The following is a 20,343-nucleotide window of genomic DNA, read 5'->3' on the forward strand; positions in this document are numbered from 1 at the left end:
GGTAAACTAGTTTCTGTTTTAAGCACTAAATTATACTTCTTTGCACTTTCCACACAACTTTGCACTCAGCATTCCCTGTTGCACTAACCCATTAAGACACTGAGACCGATTCTACAGATGCCTTCAGTAGTTATTTTGTGCCAAGGATCCCCAAAAATATATATGTATTTGGCTGCGGACCCCCATCTGAAAATATTTTGGGGACGTCCAGATGAGCTGCAGGGTGCCCATGCTGACTAATGACTGTAGGCCAGGCTGACTTGTTTGTCGAGGTGATTCAAACATGTCAAAATGTGTGATTACACTTGTTCGTCATCTAATTATTATCTGTTAGTATTTTCACTGACACACCCACTTCACCAACACCACACCAGTGGCGACAGATCACAACACTTTAGGAATCTTGGCAACAGACGTCGTTAGTATAGTATGTGAAGCAATGCGTGGGACTGTTAGAAAACAGTGGGACGGGTAGTTATCAGAGGAGTGTGCCAGTTCACCATCAACAGGCACCCTCAAACTGGAAGCCACCTTTTATTGTGTGCTGTAGATGTTGCTGCTATCCCAATTTTCTTTTTGCACACTGTAATGAAGATTAACTTGACTTGCTTTGAACGTATACGGCTCTGCATACTGTTCGGCAGAGACTTGACTTTAATATGTCATATTATGCGTTGATCTGGGTTATGGTAAGGAATTGTGCATGCATTTGTTACGGTCAAGATAAGGGTTAGAATTCATGTCTTGACGTAGGAGAAATGGAATGAATCTAAGGTAATGCAATGTACCTGAATGGTTCTCTATTTGCACGGAGCACTTCTGAATGGTTCTCTATTTGCACGGAGCACTTCTGAATTGTATATCACCTTATCAAGGCCATCTTGTCTGACTATAAGAGAACAGTGTTCAGACACCCACAAATGCTGTAGAAAAGCATGCTAGAAATAACCTGCACAATACTGATGAAGGACTCTCTCTCACACACACACGCACGCACGCGCACACAGACAGAGAGACAGACACTCCTGTGTGTTATGGTGTAAGCCTATGTTTTGGAAACCTGTTGCCTTGGGTCAGAGCCCCTCACAGCAAGCACCTGTGGAGGGGTTGATCTTAGGTACACACACACACACACACACACATGGACACGTACATGCACTCTCACACACTCCGCGGACGCCGAGGAATGTGAACTCCTCGAAGGGCCGCGGTCCTCGACGACTCTCCCTTTATTCACCCTCTTTCTCACTCTCGCCATATTTATGGCACTTTCGTTCTTGTCTTGTCAGATCTCGCTCCATAGATCACGCCACATCTCCACTGGACCACTCAGCGTGAATTACAGGGTGATACGGGATTACGCCACAATGTCCACTTTCCTCTGCTTCTTTGCCAGCAGCTAATGGATGAGGTGCGATTACACGCCTTCTCTGTAGCTCACTGGGATTTACACACACCTATACAGTACACACACACACACACACACACACACACACACACACACACACACACACACACACACACACACACTGAGGTTGTCTCACGCTTCTTGGGGGTGCTGCTGGATGAAGGAGCTGTTGTTGTAATCCCCCCTTGGCTGCCTCGCTCTCCCCCTGACTCGGGGGAGCTGGCGGCGTCGAGAGGAGGCGAGGGATGGGACCTTGAGAAGGTTGTGGACGGTGCAGGAAATAACAGGTTCCCCTTAATGAACTTGTGCTTTTCTATGGCGATGATATGAACCGTGTTGTTTCTTTTGGGCATCGACTGTGCCAAGAAAAAAGAAACAGTAACAAGTGCTGTGGGCCAGTGTTGTTTTTGGCAGCAAATTTCTATTTTAGTATTAGTCACCCGGAATGTTAGTTAGTCTAGTTTTAGTCGACTAAATCTACAGGTGATTTAGTCGAATAAAATGTATTTTGGTGGGCCTTGATGCCAGTCGTAATGGCAAATTTTATACTTGCTGAAACCAAGTGTAAAATGACTTTTGTCTATTACTTATACTGGATCTTTAACATGTCTCTAACATTTTCGCCCAGTTTTTATTTGTTTACGAAATTGTTAGTATATTTAGTCTTAGTTTTAGTCATCATAGCTTAGTTTTCATTTAGTTTCCATTTAGTTTTCGTCAACGAAATCAACACTGCTGTGGGCACACACTAGCCAAAAATGCATTAGAGGTGTGCATGAAGATGCTATCTCTCTTTTTGATCCTGTTCCATTTCCATTATTGACCACAGGAAAAGGGATAGGCCTATAATTGCATCACATATGAATTACAGCGTGAACTTACAGAATATATAGAGGTTATGATAAATGAGATTAGAGAAGAAACAGAATATATAGAGGTTATGATAAATGAGAATAGAGAAGAAACAGAATATATAGAGGTTATGATAAATGAGAATAAAGAAACAAAGGGGGGAATCATATATAAGGAAATGAATATGTGGCAGAACGTCAGTGTCTCTTTTGCAAGTATATGACATCACAGTCTCTTGTGCAAGTCAGATATATGATATCACAGTCTCTTGTGCCAGTAAGAGACATCACTTAGCAGCAGATATCACACATGAGAGTGTACCTACATACTAAGTGTTATCGTGCCAGGAGGACAGCAGCCGTGACGTGTATAATCACAGTGATACAAGTGATAAATGCCTGTATGACGGCCCTGCATGTGTCACTGAGGCTTTAAACCATGGCCGCTTTCATGGTTGAGAAATGGTTTCGGCGTTTGTGTGTCCGACCGGCTATAAGGTTTCAGACCGACTACTGGGAGATCTGTGACTCCTAAGGTATGGCATGTGGCACGTTTGAATTACGAAGCATAGCGGAACGCAAATTCGGGGGGCGAATGCCGTCTGGGGCCTCCAAAACACAGGAACGGATATAGAATGATTATCAGCCTGCGCCGTACCAGTTGTGGCTTGAATGTCTGTCTCCCATTGTGCTGCGTGCACTAGGGAGAGCTGGAGATTGGGGGAAGATATGGTTCCTGTCAACACTTCCAGAACGGGTCTAGGAAGAGAAATTCTTCCCATGCACCACCACCACCACCGCGGATACAACATGATCATTAACACACATGCACACACGAGCACACACACACACAGACACACACAAACGCGCGCGCGCGCACACACACACACACACACACATTCCTGGTTCTCTCTGTGGGACAGGGCCGAGATGGGATAGGACACAGCTGCTTTTATAAGCGTGTATTTGGGCTGTGATGTGAAGGTCGAGGAGGACAGGACAGGAGACAACATGCACAGAGCGTTTTGTTTGACATCGAGAGAGGGTTCCTCTGAGAGAGGGTTCTCTTATAGAGTTGAATTAACACTTTTATAAACCGAAATGTCATTGTGATATTCTATCTCATGGGACCCCAATCTACACTGTAAAATGATCAGTGTTCAGTTGCCCCAGAGGTTGTATAAAATGGATCGTAATGGACCCACAAAGGTCCATTTGTGGGACCCCACATTAAGAACCATTTTTGTAGAGGACACGTGTGTGTCTTGTGTGCGAAACGGGATACTTCTCACTTCTGGCACAATAAAAGAATATCACGCAAGACTGGCTCTGAATAGGCTTGCTTCAATAAATCCAAATGTTTAGAGTGAACACGCCACGACTAATGGCCCTAACCGGGACAGACAGTAGTACTGGGGGAGAAAGTGGAAGAGGGAAGCGTTGCCAGATTTTGCTGTGTGTACTGTAGAAAACAAGGCCCGGCTATAGGCCACATGAGCACATGATCTCATGAAAATTATAAAAATAAAGCAGCTACGCTTCCAAAACAACCCCAAAAATCACGACCCACGACGTACAATTACCAATATTTACAAGTGACTTAACAGAAAATCAAGCCCAATGTAGTAAATAAGCGGATTTGGCAACACTGACCGGGACTGTATACATGCAGGGAGAAGAAGAGGAAGAGGGGGGTTATGGGGCACCTATACAATTCAAATGATGTTTATTATGAGAAAACATACATTGCCAAAGCAACTAAGCAAGTGTCAAAATACAATAAAAACTGTTGAAAATAGGGATTGTATATAGCCCATACAGTTGGAGGGGGGTACACCATTCTATACCGTCTATCTATACACTGTGGCCATCCCCCAGACAGACAGACAGACAGACAGACATGGGGATGAAAGGTGATACCGTAAGGACCCTGGAAGATAAGGAAGAGTCCACGAGTGCTTGTGTGTACACCTAGAAACCAAGACAAACACTGCAGGCAAATATAAATAGAGAAATCTAAGACACCGGGTGTGTGTGTGTGTGTGTGTGTGTGTGTGTGTGTGTGTGTGTGTGTGTGTGTGTGCGTGCGTGCGTGCAGTGGTGGGTAGAAAAGGTAGCACTGTCAAAAGTGACCGTCCTGCATTCAAAATTAAATTTCATATACAAAAGTATACTTTATCAGCCAAAGTTATAGCACTATCTGTTTCAGAATAATTCATTTTAAAGGGTAATAATAATAATTACATTATTGCATTAATAATTATAACTATAAGTAACTGGGAATAAAAATTGTAGTGGAATAAAAAAAGTATAAATTATGGCTCCTGCCAAAATGTAGTAGCGTAGAAAAAAGTAGCAGAAAATCGATGTACTCAAGTAACACCAATCAAGTACCAGTTAAGTGAGTGTGCAGTATTTGAGTACATTTATTTGGCCTACTTTTCACCACTAATTGTTTGCATGTATCAATTACCGATCCGTCACAGCCAGAAGTAAGGATTCCCAAACGAATGCTTAACCAGCTTTGTTGAGGTACTTTAAACATCAAAGCAAAAAACACGCAGACACACACGTGACACACACACACACACACACACACACATTTCTCATCCCCTGGGCCTTCGGGGGTTAAGCCTTGGGAGGATCTGGTGAAGCGTGTTTGGATGAATACAGGTGTCCGACACTTTCTCTTCCCCTAGCACCCTCCCAACCCCCCCCCCCCCCCCCCCCCCCCTAGCCACCCACACCCACCTCCCTCAGTTTTGGAATGCCGTGACAAAATTCCTTTAAAAGGTAAACAAAGTCATCAAATCTCCTGACAAGCCCTTCGGAGAATAAGCACAACTCAACAAAACGCCCACGGGCGCGCGCGTGTGTGTGTGTGTGTGTGTGTGTGTGTGTGTGTGTGTGTGTGTGTGTGTGTGTGTGTGTGTGTGTGTGTGTGTGTGTGTGTGTGTGTGTGTGTGTGTGTGTGTGTGTGTGTGTGTGTGTGTGTGTGTGTGTGTGTGTGTGTGTGTGTGTGTGTGTGTGTGTGCGTGTGCGTGCGCGAGCAGCACAGGTGCAGTCAGGGACACCGAGAGAGGAACAGGCCCTCCTGCTCTTTGAACTTGATCTTGAAAAGAAAGCTGTCTCTCTTTCCTGTCAAATAAAGATTAGCAGAAACTGCCTCCGAGCAGCAGCCCATAGATATGTGCACTACTGGCCTGGCAACCCTGCATCGTTGTGCTGTAGACCAGTGGTTCCCAAAGTGGGGTCCGGGGACCCCCAGGGTGAGGCAGTTCCAGGGGGTCCCCAGCTAAATGATAGTTTGGAACCAAATGGACCCTTATGGGTCCGTAACTCTGAGAGTGTACAAATGGAACCTAACGGGTCCATTTGGTTCCATTTGTACACTGTTAAATGAACATTGATTTTGATATTTTTACTATATAAATTGTGGGTCCCAGAGATAGATATTGCATTAAATTGGGGTCCATAGCCTAATCTAATGCATGTCAAACTTAGGGTCCTTGAAATTAAACGGGTTGCGAATCACTGCTGGAGCCGTCACAATCTTCTCTTATGGGGGTCCCTGGCATACCTCTTCCAATAGGGCTCGGCCTAATGAGCGTCAATTCGGGGGTCCTTGACATGAAAAGGTTTTAATGGGAACCACTGCTGTAGACATTAATCAGGACGTTTGGTGAAATACGTTAACTGTCTTGCAGGTAACTGTAATGATTATTATTACCAACACTTTGTTTTGAAGCAGGTGTTGCTTCTTCATGCAACGGATTGAATGTTTACTGTCTTTTTGGAAGCCCTTTACCGTTTTTGTTTTATGGAAATATCATTTGTAACTTTCCGAACGTTTGTATGAATGCAACCAAACGGACCATGAACGCTGCAGGACTGTATATACTGTGTAGCGGCTGTAGCCTGTTAATTCATTAGAACACTGCATGCTTGTTATCGCTCTGTGTTGAAAAATGTCCTCTTCTCTCTGGCAAAGAGCTTTGGGGAGGATCACTTGCCTGTCCAATTTACATTGTATCCGTTGTGTGCAAGCGTGTGTGTGTGCGTGTGTGTGTGTGTGTGTGTGTGTGTGTGTGTGTGTGTGTGTGTGTGTGCGCGCGCGTGCATGCGTGCGTGTGACCTCCATCTGACCAGACCTCCAGAGCGACAGAAGTAGTTCAAGGTTAGGACATGCTTTTGTTTTAGTTTTTTGGGGGGGTTTTGTTTCCTGGGCGTCTCAGTCTTGGTCTTGTGAATTCTCCTAACGGTCGTATAGAGTCAGTGAGGTGTTCTAAGAAAGACAGAGCATGAGACCCGAGTCGACAACAGCGACAATGGTGCCACGTCGTCAGTGACTCGGTCAGTCACTCACAGACAAATCCGTTTTCTACCGCTGGTTCCATGCAGTCCAGCCAAAAATGGAAGGAGCAGCATTGGGGAGCTGATCTCTCACCCTTTCTCTCTTTTTCTGTCTATATCTGTATTAATAATAATAATAATAATAACTTTATTTGTATAGCACTTTTCAAAAACAGGTTTACAAAGTGCTTCACATACAGAAGCAGGCAATACAAATCAACAATGGAAATTAACAAAAGCAAAAGAGCAATACAAAAATAATGAAAAAGTAAGCCTTTCTATAATAGGCCACTATTACACTGAAGTGGTCTGTCTAATTTCCAATGGAAGTTGGTTCCACAGCAGTGGAGCCCCAAGCAGTGAAGGCCCTGTCACCTTCCGTCACCAGACAAAGAAAAACGTTGTCTGCTGATCTAAGATCTGTCTCCCTCTCTCTCAATTCAAAGCCTACTAGAATGCAGAGCTGTGTATAACATTGAATATACATTTACTATGTAGATGTTTCATTCAAAATGTATAAATCACACCCATGTGAAGTGAGGGGCAATCTTATCGTCGTATATACATCATCATACATCATCTCATTCCGGCCAATCAGAATTTGCGTCCTCACCTTCGTCTTCTATGTCTGTGTTACGCAATGTTTGTGTGTACACGAACACTCAAAGTTGTCCATTCATTGTCAATGGGATTTAATGTTTGTGTTAGGACAAGATTTGTGTTAGCACATGAATACACTAAAATCTGGACATAGGATGGGCCCCTCAAAGATATACAAACAGGAATTGTGCTACCGGTGTCACGGGGCAACCCGTGCCCTATAGACACTAGAAGACTCCACAATATAAAACTGATCATGACAAACACACAATGCACAACTGCTTCCATTAATTGACGGTCATCAAGCTCCTTGGAGGTGTGGCTATGTGTAGCATCATATAGCCTTATCTGTGTTGCCTAATTCTATTGTAATTGTTTTGTGATTTATTTGATGCCTTGAAATACATTCGGAGTCTGTTAAGGAAATGTGTAATTGTATAGTTAGTCTATCTCATGGGTCATGTTTTACCTTGTTTGAGTAGATTGTCCAATTACTAATCATTGTGGGTGGGTCTCACCTGGTATATAAGGGAGGCTGGAAATGTTGAGGAGAGATTGCTCAGTTGGCTGGAGACAGCAAAGAGACAACACCAAGGGAGAGCTGCCAGGGTCTTCAGGGAAGGCATAGCCTGTTTTCAGTGTCTTTAGTTCTTGGTTTGTTGTTTTTGTCTTTGTTAGTTATCAAGTGTTTATTTCTTACTTTTGGTTTTTAAAGTGTATTGTGGCCAGTATTATCTTTGCAGTATTTTGTTTTGCCTCAGACCCGGGCTGTGACAATCCGTCATATGGGCTGTTCTGGAGTTTGGAGTTTTGGAGGTAAATAAATACAACAAACGATGTACATTCTTGAACTGCGTCTATTCTTGGAGCCTTGACCGCTCGGCAACTCTTACAACCGGTATTAAGAATTGTGCAACAATATAATTGCCTTGTCTCTCTCTGTCTCTCTCTGTCTCTCTCTCTCTCTCTCTCTCTCTCTCTCTCTCTCTCTCTCTCTCTCTCCCTCTGTCTCTCTGTCTCTCTGTCTCTCTCTCAGTGAGCGGAGGTGTGGAGGTGGAGTGCAGTGAAGGGCAGTCAGCCAGCCAGTCGTGAGAGGCTACAAGTAGGCCCTGAGTAGTTCCTTTATCAGCCCCACTGATAGCAGACATCTCTCTCTCTGTGTGTGTGTGTGTGTGTGTGTGTGTGTGTGTGTGTGTGTGTGTGTGTGTGTGTGTGTGTGTGTGTGTGTCAGAGCTGCTCAATACACTCCTTGTCTTCGCTTATCACCACTAATTAAAACATTTGAATTCTTCTGGCCTGCTCTGGAGGAGTATGTGTAAGCGGGTGTGCGTGCATGCGTGTGTGCACGTGTGTGTGTGTGTGTGTGTGTGTGTGTGTGTGTGTGTGTACACGCGTGCGTTTGCTCGTGCGAGCGTGCGTTGTGCGGGGGAGAGATGAGCATGAGAGCAGAGAGTACTCAGAGGGCGGAAATGGGGCAGGTTGAAGAATATCAACCTATTCTTCAGCTGTCCATCTATGGACATAAAAAGCTCAACAAATATTTCCCCTCAATTGCTCGGTTCCCACAAAGGCACACATACATTCACAACACACACACACAAATACACAACACATACACACGTACACAGCACATACACACGTACACAGCACTATACAGTAACAACACATGTCTCTTTCTAACAGACCTGTCTGTTACACTCTTTTAACTGGGAGCATTTTAATGTGAAGTCAAATGCAACTGCATGCGTCGCGTGCACGTACACACACACACACACACACACACACACACACACACACACACACACACACACACACACACACGGTTGGTTCCCTTTTTGGCCATGCCAATATATATTGGCATAATATGTTAATATATTTAAAATAACCATAGCACCACCATTAGCCTTTTCATGTCGCACATGCACCCCCTAGAAGGCGTCCGCGCACCACAAGGGGTGCACGGCACAAAGCACAGTTTGGGAACCACTCGTGATGAACCTGTTTTCCGTATAGAGGCCCTGGGTGGGCTCATCTCACAGACCTTCCTAATCCCCTCTCTGACCCCTCTGCCATTATATGTAAGGAGAGCACACTTTATAGCTTTTACACAACCATATTGTCGATGTCAGGCCTCAACCTCTATAACATTTTGTGTTTCTTTCGTAAAATAAATGCCCTGCTTGATCACAGGCTACACTACAATGTCACACACAAGCATCAAAAGTAGCAGATCCACAAGCTTATAGATTTGCTACTTTTCATTTTATTAGACGATATGCTAGAATATGCTCAGCTTGCACAACACCTGGAAGTGGATTTGTAGAATGAGACACTATATCTGACATGCTTTGGGGATCCTTCATGGGGGGTTCCAGGGGGTCTCCGGATAAATGATTGATAGTTAATATTCATGATGTACAACTAGTAACAACTAATGGCTATTTGACTTCCATGGTTAATGTAAATTGACAGTAGCCTACAGAAATTCTGCCAAGACCATATCGGACAAAATCATATCTAATAAGCTCAGGCTATAGCACAGAAAGGACATTTATTTTTTGATATTTTATAGAGATTGATAGATTTAATAATAATGCGTCACACGTTCAAAACATGGTTTGCTTGAACCGTGTTCACTTTAATGGAATCGTTGACACGCCTAACAGAACGATGTTAGTCCACTTACACGATCTGATGAAAAATAAATCATAAAATTGTGCCAAGGTGACGACGGGTCTAATTCGATTCCAAGTCCTCTGTGGTGGGTGGGTGGTGGGGGATGGGGTGGATGGTGTGTGATGGATGTGTCTTCCCCAGCGGGAGTTGATGTCTTATGGTTTTACTGTAAATGTTTACATTCCTACATGCGCTGATGCTATCTGCTAATAGTTTCTGGAACATGCATGATGAGTCCTCTGGGTGGGATTATTTGCAGCGTGTGCACGCGTGTTTGTGTGTGTGTGTGCACGCGCGCGTGTGTTTGTGTTTGTGTGTGCGCGCGTGTGCGTGCGTGTGTGCGTGCGTGCATGTGTGTGTGTGTGCGCACGCGCGTGTGTGTGTCCAGAAGAGAGACAGAGAGAGAGAGAGATAATGCATTTAGGAGACAGGGGTCAAAGAGGAGCAGATCTGTCTCTAAACAGAGGTATTAACCATGACCTCTCTCCTTCCTGAGTCCTGCCCTATGTCTGCCCTGGGCCAACGCATTAACGCCAACACACACACACACACACACACACACACACACACACACACACACACACACACACACACACACACACACACACACACACACACACACACACACACACACTCTCTCTCTCTTCTCCCAAGGCAAGCAGCCAGTTGTCGTGTTAGCCTTGGTATAGCATGCAATCAACATTGAACGTTGATGTGAAAAGTATCATCGGCTGTCCGCTCCCAGCCTCCCAGGCTTCAGTTCAGTAGGCTACATCTCTTATAGACGACGGCGTGGCTGTGCCTATACAGGCATTGTGTGTATAGGAAAGGAAGATAATCCCGTTGAGCTTGGAGAGGCTCTTTACGATAAACAATTATCGTTACAATTAAGTGTACAGGAAATAGCGTGATGACGGCTGTCGCATCAGTTGACTCTGTCAATGTGTCTTAAGGGGAGCAGCCGGGCATGGCTCCAGAAAACCAAAAGGGGTGTGTGTGTGTGTGTGTGTGTGTGTGTGTGTGTGTGTGTGTGTGTGTGTGTGTGTGTGTGTGTGTGTGTGTGTGTGTGTGTGTGCGTGCACGTGTGTGTGTGTTTGTGTGTTTGTGTGCATGTACGTGCGTGTGCGTGTGTGTGTGTGTGTGTTGTGCGCAGCAGCCCCGCCCTAGCTGCACACACATTCCACTTATCTTGAGAAATATGCTACCTGAGTGGAAACATGAAAGACACCAGGGGCTTAACTGTTTCCACTGGCGTTAATAAGCGCATCACCTTTTCGCTGCCACTTTTCTGACGGGCGTGTTAAAACGTCAGGAAACGGAGGCAAGAATGGACCATTGTAAGCATTGTTCCACGTGCAGGGCAGAGCAGAAGGGACATTCTTCTGTCAATGCCACTGTCTGGGTCTCTCTCTCTCTCTCTCTCTCTCTCTCATTCACTTTTCCATTCTCTCACACTTTCTCTCTCCCTCCCTCTTTCACGCTCGTTCTCTCTCTCCCTCAATCTTTCTTTCTTCACTTTTTCTCTCCCTGTCTCTGCCTTTTTTTCTTCCTCCCGCTTTCTCCCTCGCACCTGCTATATATCTCACTCTCTCTCTCTCACCCACTTTCTCCCACCCTCTTTCTCTTCCTCCTCCCCCTCTCTCTCTAACCCACTCCTCTCCCCTCTCTCTCCCTCCTCTCTCTCTTCACCTCTCTCTCTCTTTCTCCCTGCTCTCTCTCCCCCTCTACCACTCTTCCTCATGTCACTATCTCTCTGCTTTTACGAGCCTATTCACGAAAAGCTTGAACTCCCACTCAGAAGGACATGTTTACATACTTGTGCATTACATATTATTTATACATAAACACGGATGCATGTGACTCCTCCTGCGTATATCAATTTAACACTGAGAGTGTACATATTTGCACACTCTCTGCATGGCTTTGGATCTATTCCCACAATGCAAAGTGCAAGCGGGGCCTCAGGCGAGCCAGACATGAGCATAATCAGATGAAGACTAAAGACTTGGCTAGTGCTTATAGGGGCCCATGCAGAATTGCGGCGTACAGGGGTGAAAAACAAGCAAAGCAGTGATTTATGCATTGAGTTGAGACATGTGGCCGTCTGCATCGACACAGAGGTGTTGTAGGGGTTGCATTCAATTTGAAATTAATCTTATTTACAATTTAGCCTATTTGCTTCTGGTTGCCTCTGTCAGTCAAGGCAATGTGTTGTTTTTTATACTGCACAACCTGCATGCTGCTCTTTTTTTACAAGTTGAAAAATAGTCCACTGTTGAACAGATAAGTTGTTGATCTGACCCCCCATGCCAAAACGCCAGCGCTCACCCAGCAGTCTGCCATCACCCAGAAAGGGCAAGGTCGCTTCTCGCCCTAAGGGCGTCTTACTGGTATTATAACATTATATAATATATCACCATAGAATGGTTAAAATTCCAGATAGAAAAGCTAGTGTTTGGAGCTGAAACGCATTACTACGCATTACTAGTGCGGCGGTGGCTCAGGTAACCGCAAGGTTGCCTGTTCGAACCCGGGCTCCCCCAGAGTTAGTGTCCTTGCAGAGAAAGACTCTGAACCCCTAATTGCTCCTGATGTGCTGGTTGGTGCCTTAATGGTTTCCGCCGCCATCGGTGTGTGAATGTGTGTGTGAATGGGTGAATTGATGCACAATCTATGTAAAGCGCCTTGGCTAAAGGCTCTATAGTCTATACTGTATATAAATGCACCATTTACTGCTATACTTTCCATTTCAGTGATGCAATACATATATTTTTGTCTCCCAACAGCCAATTACCACTTAAACTGATACATCCTGGAGTTCAATGTAAATAATCATACTAAATTGTGATAAATGCCCTTGTTAGTCACGGTTGAACCGTCTCAAAGAGATTTGTTTTCACTCCCTCCCAGGGACCTGTTGTGCACAATGCCAGCCACTTGTGATAGCTTAAAGTGGTTATTCTGATCTGAGAGAGATGAATGAGGCTTGGGCGGCTGCCAGGCCTGCATGGGCACCGTGATCCTTTCTGCCTACCTAGCAGCTCCTTGCATGTGGGAGGAGGAAACTATATCTGTTTTTGCTCTCGTGCCCTTTTGAACTATATTGCAGTCGGTTTAACTTATTATTTTCTGGGATTATTGCAGGAAATCCAATCTAAACAATAACTGGTCCACGCATAACAACAGGTGTTGGGCAAGCTTTCGTGTGTGTGTGTGTGTGTGTGTGTGTGTGTGTGTGTGTGTGTGGGGGTGTGTGTGTGTGTGTGTGTGTGTGTGTGTGTGTGTGTGTGTGTGTGTGTGTGTGTGTGTGTGTGTGTGTGGGTGTGTGTGTGTGTGCGTGCGTGCGTGAGAAAAGACTATATGGAGAAAATAAATACATACACAGGAAACTGATCTGATCAATGGCTACTGCAATTATAGATCTATCACAGCTAAGTCTATTTGGTGTAGAATGGTGGTTTTCAACCCTTTTCATATCAAGGTCCATTATTTATTGGGCATTTGCACCATTTGACATTTAGACAGACATTTAGACTATTTTGTTCCCTTTGGATAAGATGTTGTCCACAATTCCATGCTGTATTGGTGTACCATGAGATGTTACAGGGAAACATTGATCAAAATGACAATTATTTTACATTCTCTAATTGTGTAGACATGTAAATTAAGTATATGTTTAACAATAATGTAACTCCTGAGCGTGTAAAATGAACGGACCTGTCATTTGGCCTAACAACTCTCTATCATTTAGCTGGGGACCACCTGGAACCCACTCAAGGACCACCGGTGGTCCCCGGGCCACCGGTTGAAAACGTATAATCACACTCTAACTTAAAGCTTCTAGAGCCAGGCCAAGTTCACCTCATGTGAAGGTTTGTTTGTTTTTAATGTTCGTATCAGGCCATGGTGCATGGTGGCTGCATGTATTTGTGTGGGATGAGGGTGTAGTCTCTTCAGATGAATGTGATCTTGTCTCATGTTGCCCGGCTGGCTGGCTGGATATGGGACAACATCTCCATGCACGCTCTATTGACCCTCTCTGACTCATGCAGCCAGGGACGGATTAACCCCCACAAGGGCCCCTGGGCCGGTACAATGTTTGGGCACTTTGGGGCCCCCCTATAATTTTCAAATTTTTGCCTTCATTTTATCAAAATCAATGGCCAATGAAGGTCCCCAGGAGCTTTTTTCAGGGCCTCAAACCAGGGGGGCAGTCAGACCTTGGACTATATATGAATAGAGATGACATCTGAGTTCTCCTTCCATCCACTTGCATTAAGTTGCTCAAAAGCGCATGAGGCGATTTCACTCCTCCTTCCGGGTAGGAACAGATTGCATTCTGGGATGGATTTGCCCCAAACACATGAACGTGCTGCCGTTGAACGTGCACGAACGCGCTCGAACGTGCACGAGCGTGCTGCCGTCGTGAACGTGCACAATGATAGTCAACGGACCAGCGCGTTCATGTGTTTGGGGCCAGGCTGCAATACCTTCATTCGGCCACTATGTCAATTTCGCCTCAGGGTATCCGCTGGGTGCCTTCTCTATTCATATATACTTTAAGAGTCAGACAGATATTTTGTGAAGCCACTAAGGAAATCGGGATTTCCTGAAAGTTCATATACTGGCCTGTTGTGGCGCTGTCATTGGGCCCAAAAAAAACATATCTCCATAGAGGTCCCCATGTATTTGGGCCCAACTTCACCTAGACTGTATTACCTTAATAAACATGGTCATGAATACTTTCTGCTTCCAGTCACTATAGTTTAAAGTCTCATTTCTCATGTCATAATATTATTTTTGGAAAATTATAGTCCCATTTATAAAAAAAATTACCATAAAGTCGCGTATGTTCTGAGGGGCGTGGCTACCATTACAGTCTATGAATGCTCCGTTCGAGTCAAAATAAAAACCAACGAAGAAGAAGGGGGGAAGTCCCGCCTCCTTGTCTGGGCCAGCCAATGGCCAGCTGGGCCCAAACAGATAGAAATATGGCGACTTACAGTTCCATATTTTTTACAGTCTATGCCTCAAACCCATTACAGAGCATTACATTTTTCCTGAAGGGCCACTGAGAGCCAAGGGCCCCTGGGCCACGGTCCCATTGGCCCAATGGCTAATTTGGCCCTGCATGCATACTGCTATACCAAACACAGTTCAAAACACCATGCTGACCTCTCTGAAAGGGTGCCAGGGACCTCCCCCATGCAACTTTTGTTCAAAATGTGTCATAGCCTATTTGCTCAGGATTGTTTTTATATTAAAAAAAATCTACAAGCTCACAATGCGTCATGCATTGTGAGCTTGCAGATCTGCTGTTTTCAAAGCCTGCAATAACAATACAGGCCGACTTAAAGCATCAAATGCAAACATTCGGAATGTCCGAATCCTTATACCATCATCACCCTGGCGGGATATGGAGAGATTTTTTTTTTAGTTTTAGTTTCTTAACGTTTTATTCGTTTTAATAAGTTCCGGATTGCCGAATTGTGTTGGTTCCAGGCATGCATGATGTGGCAGTTCCTCTCTCTCTCTCTCTCTCTCTCTCTCTCTCTCTCTCTCTCTCTCGTTACATAAGTAGGCTAGGCCTAATTACATTTAAAAAACAAATAACAAAGCTAAGTTAGCTATAGGCTATTTTTTTTTGTGAATCCGTGTTGTCGACTTCTCTATATTTCTCACAAATTTAAATGAGGCCTAATGGATATACGGTTAAAACAGGATAAAGGGAACCGAAACCGAGCGTTAACAGGCTTGACGGTGACCTTTATGTGTGTCATTCTGCCGTGGCAAGCAGCCAACCCAAAGAAAGGCTATAGAATGATATGGTGGTGGAGAATGGGGATGATACGTTGAAACAACCGCTGGCCCAGGGTTTCTTCTCACCTGTTTTATTATAGTTGTTATAACAACAGTTTTCATAAATCCTGTCATTTATTTATTTTTAAACAAATGTTCAATGTGCTTAGTTAGACAAATGTCACAAAACCCGTTCCAGAAAGGAGAAATGGTCGATAAAGAAGTAATCAATCTATAATTAATGTTTTTTGTTTTGCGTTTAAGCCTGACAAAAAAACACTCTAAAGACATAAATTATAGCTAAATTAAGCTTCAGCATGTCTGTGAAAGAAGCTTAAATAACCCACGGATTTTGATTAAAGCCTTTTTTAGCATGCATCACTAACTTATTCTCACATTATTCGATTTGAAAAAGTCTAAAATCATTTAAAAATAACATCCCATCTTTATAAACCCACTACAGTGTAAATAGCATGAGACTGAGTATTTTAAATAACTGATAATGATAATAAATGCTTGTCTTTGTGAGTGTGACACCATTGAATGTGTTTATTGGGATTTAATGTCGACATTTCGTGCGTAATTAAAGTATAGACTATACCCAACCATTACTTTTCAATAAAAAAAAAGAATTAGGACAGCGTTGCCTATTTGTTGAATAGGCCTATGACTCAAATGTATACACCATACGTGTCCAATATTGTCTAGAAGGCCGAATCCGGGGTATAATATCACAGTTCAGTGTTCATTTATGTCCCTTTGTATTAAACTCCAATTGTGCAGGCTACAAATGCAACCAAAATGGACCCGTTTGGTTAGTATATTTGTCCTGCACGGCTGCACGTCTCGGAGTTAAATGGACGCTGAGGATTTGTACAGTGTAGGCCTACATTTTCATGAATCGGCCTCTTGCCTCTCGAGTGCAGGCTATAATAGACTCCCATCGCTTATAGTCTTCAATGCATCCCTGACCCTGCTCCACATAAAGTGCTGTTTGCCATCCAGGGTGTGAAAGTGAAGTACGGAGGGTGGTGGTACTGAAAGCACTGGTACAGTGGCAGGCCCGTGGGAGTGGGACCGGGACCGGGCACGGGGCCCTGCAGTCCGTTGACCCGGTACTGTTTCTGATTGTCCTTCACCAGAACCTTCACCGCCACTTTCTTCGCCATCACGGCGGCGGCGGCCGGGTGGGGCGCGATGATGGAGCCGCCGCACGCGGCCAACTCGGCCGCCATTTGCCGCCGCTTGGTTTTGTATCTCCGGTTCTGGAACCAGATCTTCACCTGGGTCTCGGTGAGCTTCAGGGCGCCGGCCAGGTCGGCCCGCTCGGGGCCGGAGAGGTACCGCTGCACGTTGAAGCGGCGCTCCAGCTCGTAGACCTGCGCGTGGGAGAAGGCCGCCCTGGAGCGCTTCTTGTTGCCGGGTTTGGAGCGCTGCTCGTCGGCTCCGAAGTGGCCCGTCTCTCGCTCCTCGTCGCCGCTTGGACAGTGAGGTCGCTTGTTGTCTGCAGTGTCTGTGAGAAGAAGACAAAATAATAATAATAATAATAATAATAATAATAATAATAATAAGGCCTTGTGGTGAGATCTGGCAAGGACCCCCAAATAAGAACATGTTATACTTCGTCGTACGGCGGTGTCGCTCACCGAAGCTCATATTTTGTCATAACTCAATGCACAAGCAAGCAGCATGTTCAAAGTCACAAATTATATAGACACACGTCAATCAGACTGATGTCTGATTGACATGATAGTTTGCCTTATGGGAAACCTGCTCATTATTTCAGAGAGTTATATATGTTGAGGCTGAACTTGGCTGTCATCATATATATATAGTTTCCAGACAGTTCGTGGCATGTGGTGCTCAAGCGGAAACAAACTCACAGTAAACATAAATGAAGGCTGCAGGCCACTTCTTAACGCAAAGTGGTCTAAAATCTTATTAACACCATTAAAAGCTTCCTTCCTCTGGCAAATAGCAAGGCCTATGCTAAGGTTAAAAATGAACATTGTTGAAAGTCCAAACTCGTGATTTAGATTCCCTCTCTCTCTCTCTCTCTCTCTCTCTCTCTCTCTCTCTCTCTCTGTGTCTCTCAAATGGAGGACTGATTGAATTGATTGATTTTGTTTTATTTATTTCACAGTATACGCAGAATGGATGCACATTTCAAATGCAAGTCAATACAAAAACTGTTACTGTGGTGGACGACACCATGATTAAGCATTACACATGTTTACAGCAGGGTCCACAGACTCCACACCACACTTGACTGGACAACAATAACAAAATGCCTCACCTTCTCTGTGCGCAATGTATTCAGTCTCATCCCCCGTCGTGGATTCCTCGCTGCAGGTCTCAGATGGCGGGGTGTTATTTCTGGATCCCAGGTGGACACGGCGGGTCTTATTATTCACATGATCTTCAAGAGGCAATAAGCCAAGTCCCTTAAAAGCCCCCCTGGTGCCGGTACCTCTCTGCTGCAGCAGCCCGCCGGACCCTCCGCCGCTGTCGCAGCAGGTGTTCGGGTCGTTTGACGCCGCGCGGAGCTGCAGTGACGCCGCCGGGTTCCCTGGATGGTGGTGATGATGATGATGATGATTATGCTGGGGCTTAATCCTCTTGGACCGGCCGGGGGCATCCAGCAGGATGTCGGTGATGGAGAAAGGGGACACGTTTAGAGTCATCATAGCCGCGCCGGGAGGAGGAGGCCGGTCAAGTATGATGCGCTCACTTCACAGTCACACAGATCCACATCAGAAGCAAACGATCCCTCGTCATCAATGCGATGGTTTATTAAACGCGACCGCTTCATGCCTTGTGTGATTTAATTGTGGTGGAGAGCTGCATCATGGTCCCTCTCCCGGCGTGTTGATGTAGTGTCATACACACACCGCGGCACCGCTGTGTCAAGACTGCGTTAAGAAGACTTCTCTGCCGCTGCAGCCCCAGGCAGCCGCTCATTGGCTGTCTGGTTTTCACCACTGGGCCCCGCCCTCCTTGATACCGCCCCTTTATCAGTGTTGTTGCGTCCATATTCTGAGCAGATCTACAAGCTCACAAAGCGTAGCTTGTAGATGGGAGATTTCCAGCGAAGCTTTGGTGTAGCCGGGACAAAACTATAGCTATGGTACCTTTTTACTATAAGAATATAGGGCTTAAGTGGTTAACCCTGATTGATTTATGTGGTTATTCACTTTGGGAAATTAATATAAAGATGATTGCTGTGTGCACAGGAGTCTAAAACCAGACAAATTGGCCCAAGTTATATAGTCCTATACGCGTGTTTATTGTTCTTGAAGACTTGATATGAATTAAGGATATGGAAGATGTGCATTTCACCGATAAAAAAACAGAGAAAACACCATGGCCTATAGCATCAGTAAAAACACAACAAAAACATAGCCTTGTCTATAAAGCTTAGATAAGTTTATTGTGATTTAGGCCTATATCCAACATAGGCATGCATAATTGCACAAAATCCTGATCCTGGCCACAGTCCACACTTAAACATAAATTGTCGCTGATTGGTAAACGCAGTCGTATAGCATACTTGACATATGACAGGCCAACAATTTTAATGGACCAAATTGACCAATCAAGAATAATTATGTCCAATTAGCATTATTTTAGGACAATTACAGGACAAAGAGTAATTGAATAATTGATATTGACGGGAGATTATAATCATGGCCCATCTATAATCCTATAATCATTCTTGCTTGCAGCCAGACAGTCATGCAGGGTGGCAGACAGCAATATAGGCTACTAGGGACTAAGAGGTAAATAGCGCCACCGTGTGGTCCATTACTCTAAACAAAACTAAAGTTGTCTGTCTGTCTGTCTGTCTGTCTGTCTGTCTGTCTGTCCTCTCACACACGCACACGCACGCACACACACGCACGCCTACACGTTACGCAATCAGACCTACCCTTCATTGATGTGATGTGTTGACAGATAGTGATCCTCCTGCTTTTTCTTTTTCTTCTTTCTTCTTCTGACTAAACAGAGAAACATCTCTTCTTGCAGCAGGAGTGTCAAAACACGCAGATACGCTAGACGAAATCACAGAAATGCTGCAGAGCAAAGTAAAAGCTGCAGGGGTTCAGAATGAGGATTATTGCGTGTGCGTGTGTGTGTGTGTGTGTGTGTGTGTGTGTGTGTGTGTGTGTGTGTGTGTGTGTGTGTGTGTGTGTGTGTGCGTGCGTGCGTGTGTGTGTGTGTGTGCGTGTGTGTGTGTGTGTGTATAAATTAACGTTACGTTTCCCTATCCCGGATCACGTCAGTTCAACAACAACAAAAAGATGAAGAAAATGCCTTTGTTAATTGTCTCCTTTCTTTCGATAATCGGTGGTCATTGTGTTGCCATGTTAATTATTTCCCCCAGTGGCCTATATATTACAATAATTGAAATAACATCATTATTGAAATGACAAGACATGTTTGCTTTATGTATCCTACAATTAAAATAAAAAACTATATATATATAATACAAACACGTTTCAGAATTTTCAACAATAGCTACCGTATATATGTATTTATTTTAATTCCATAAATCTTCCAAAATTGCTTGCACCTTGTTAGCTACATGCCTGCAGATCAGCTATTTACTATTTTTGAATTGGAGCTTAATTGGAGCTTAATTAACTGATTGTATTT

General features: G+C 44.5%; 1 protein-coding gene across 1 annotated transcript; it reads right to left on the reverse strand.

The window, feature by feature from the left end:
* Positions 1-15,779: 15,779 nt before the first annotated feature.
* Positions 15,780-18,576, reverse strand: nkx3.3 (NK3 homeobox 3). The gene is made up of 2 exons (XM_080782256.1): positions 17,984-18,576; positions 15,780-17,200 (listed from the first exon to the last, which is right to left on the reverse strand). The coding sequence occupies exons 1-2, from the start codon at positions 18,372-18,374 to the stop codon at positions 16,644-16,646; spliced, it is 948 nt and encodes a 315-aa protein (XP_080638382.1). The 5' UTR covers positions 18,375-18,576; the 3' UTR covers positions 15,780-16,643.
* Between the last annotated feature and the right edge of the window lie 1,767 nt (positions 18,577-20,343).

The sequence above is a fragment of the Protomyctophum bolini genome (assembly GCF_963924005.1).
Source record: "Protomyctophum bolini genome assembly, chromosome: 14".
Taxonomy (NCBI): Eukaryota; Metazoa; Chordata; class Actinopteri; order Myctophiformes; family Myctophidae; genus Protomyctophum; species Protomyctophum bolini.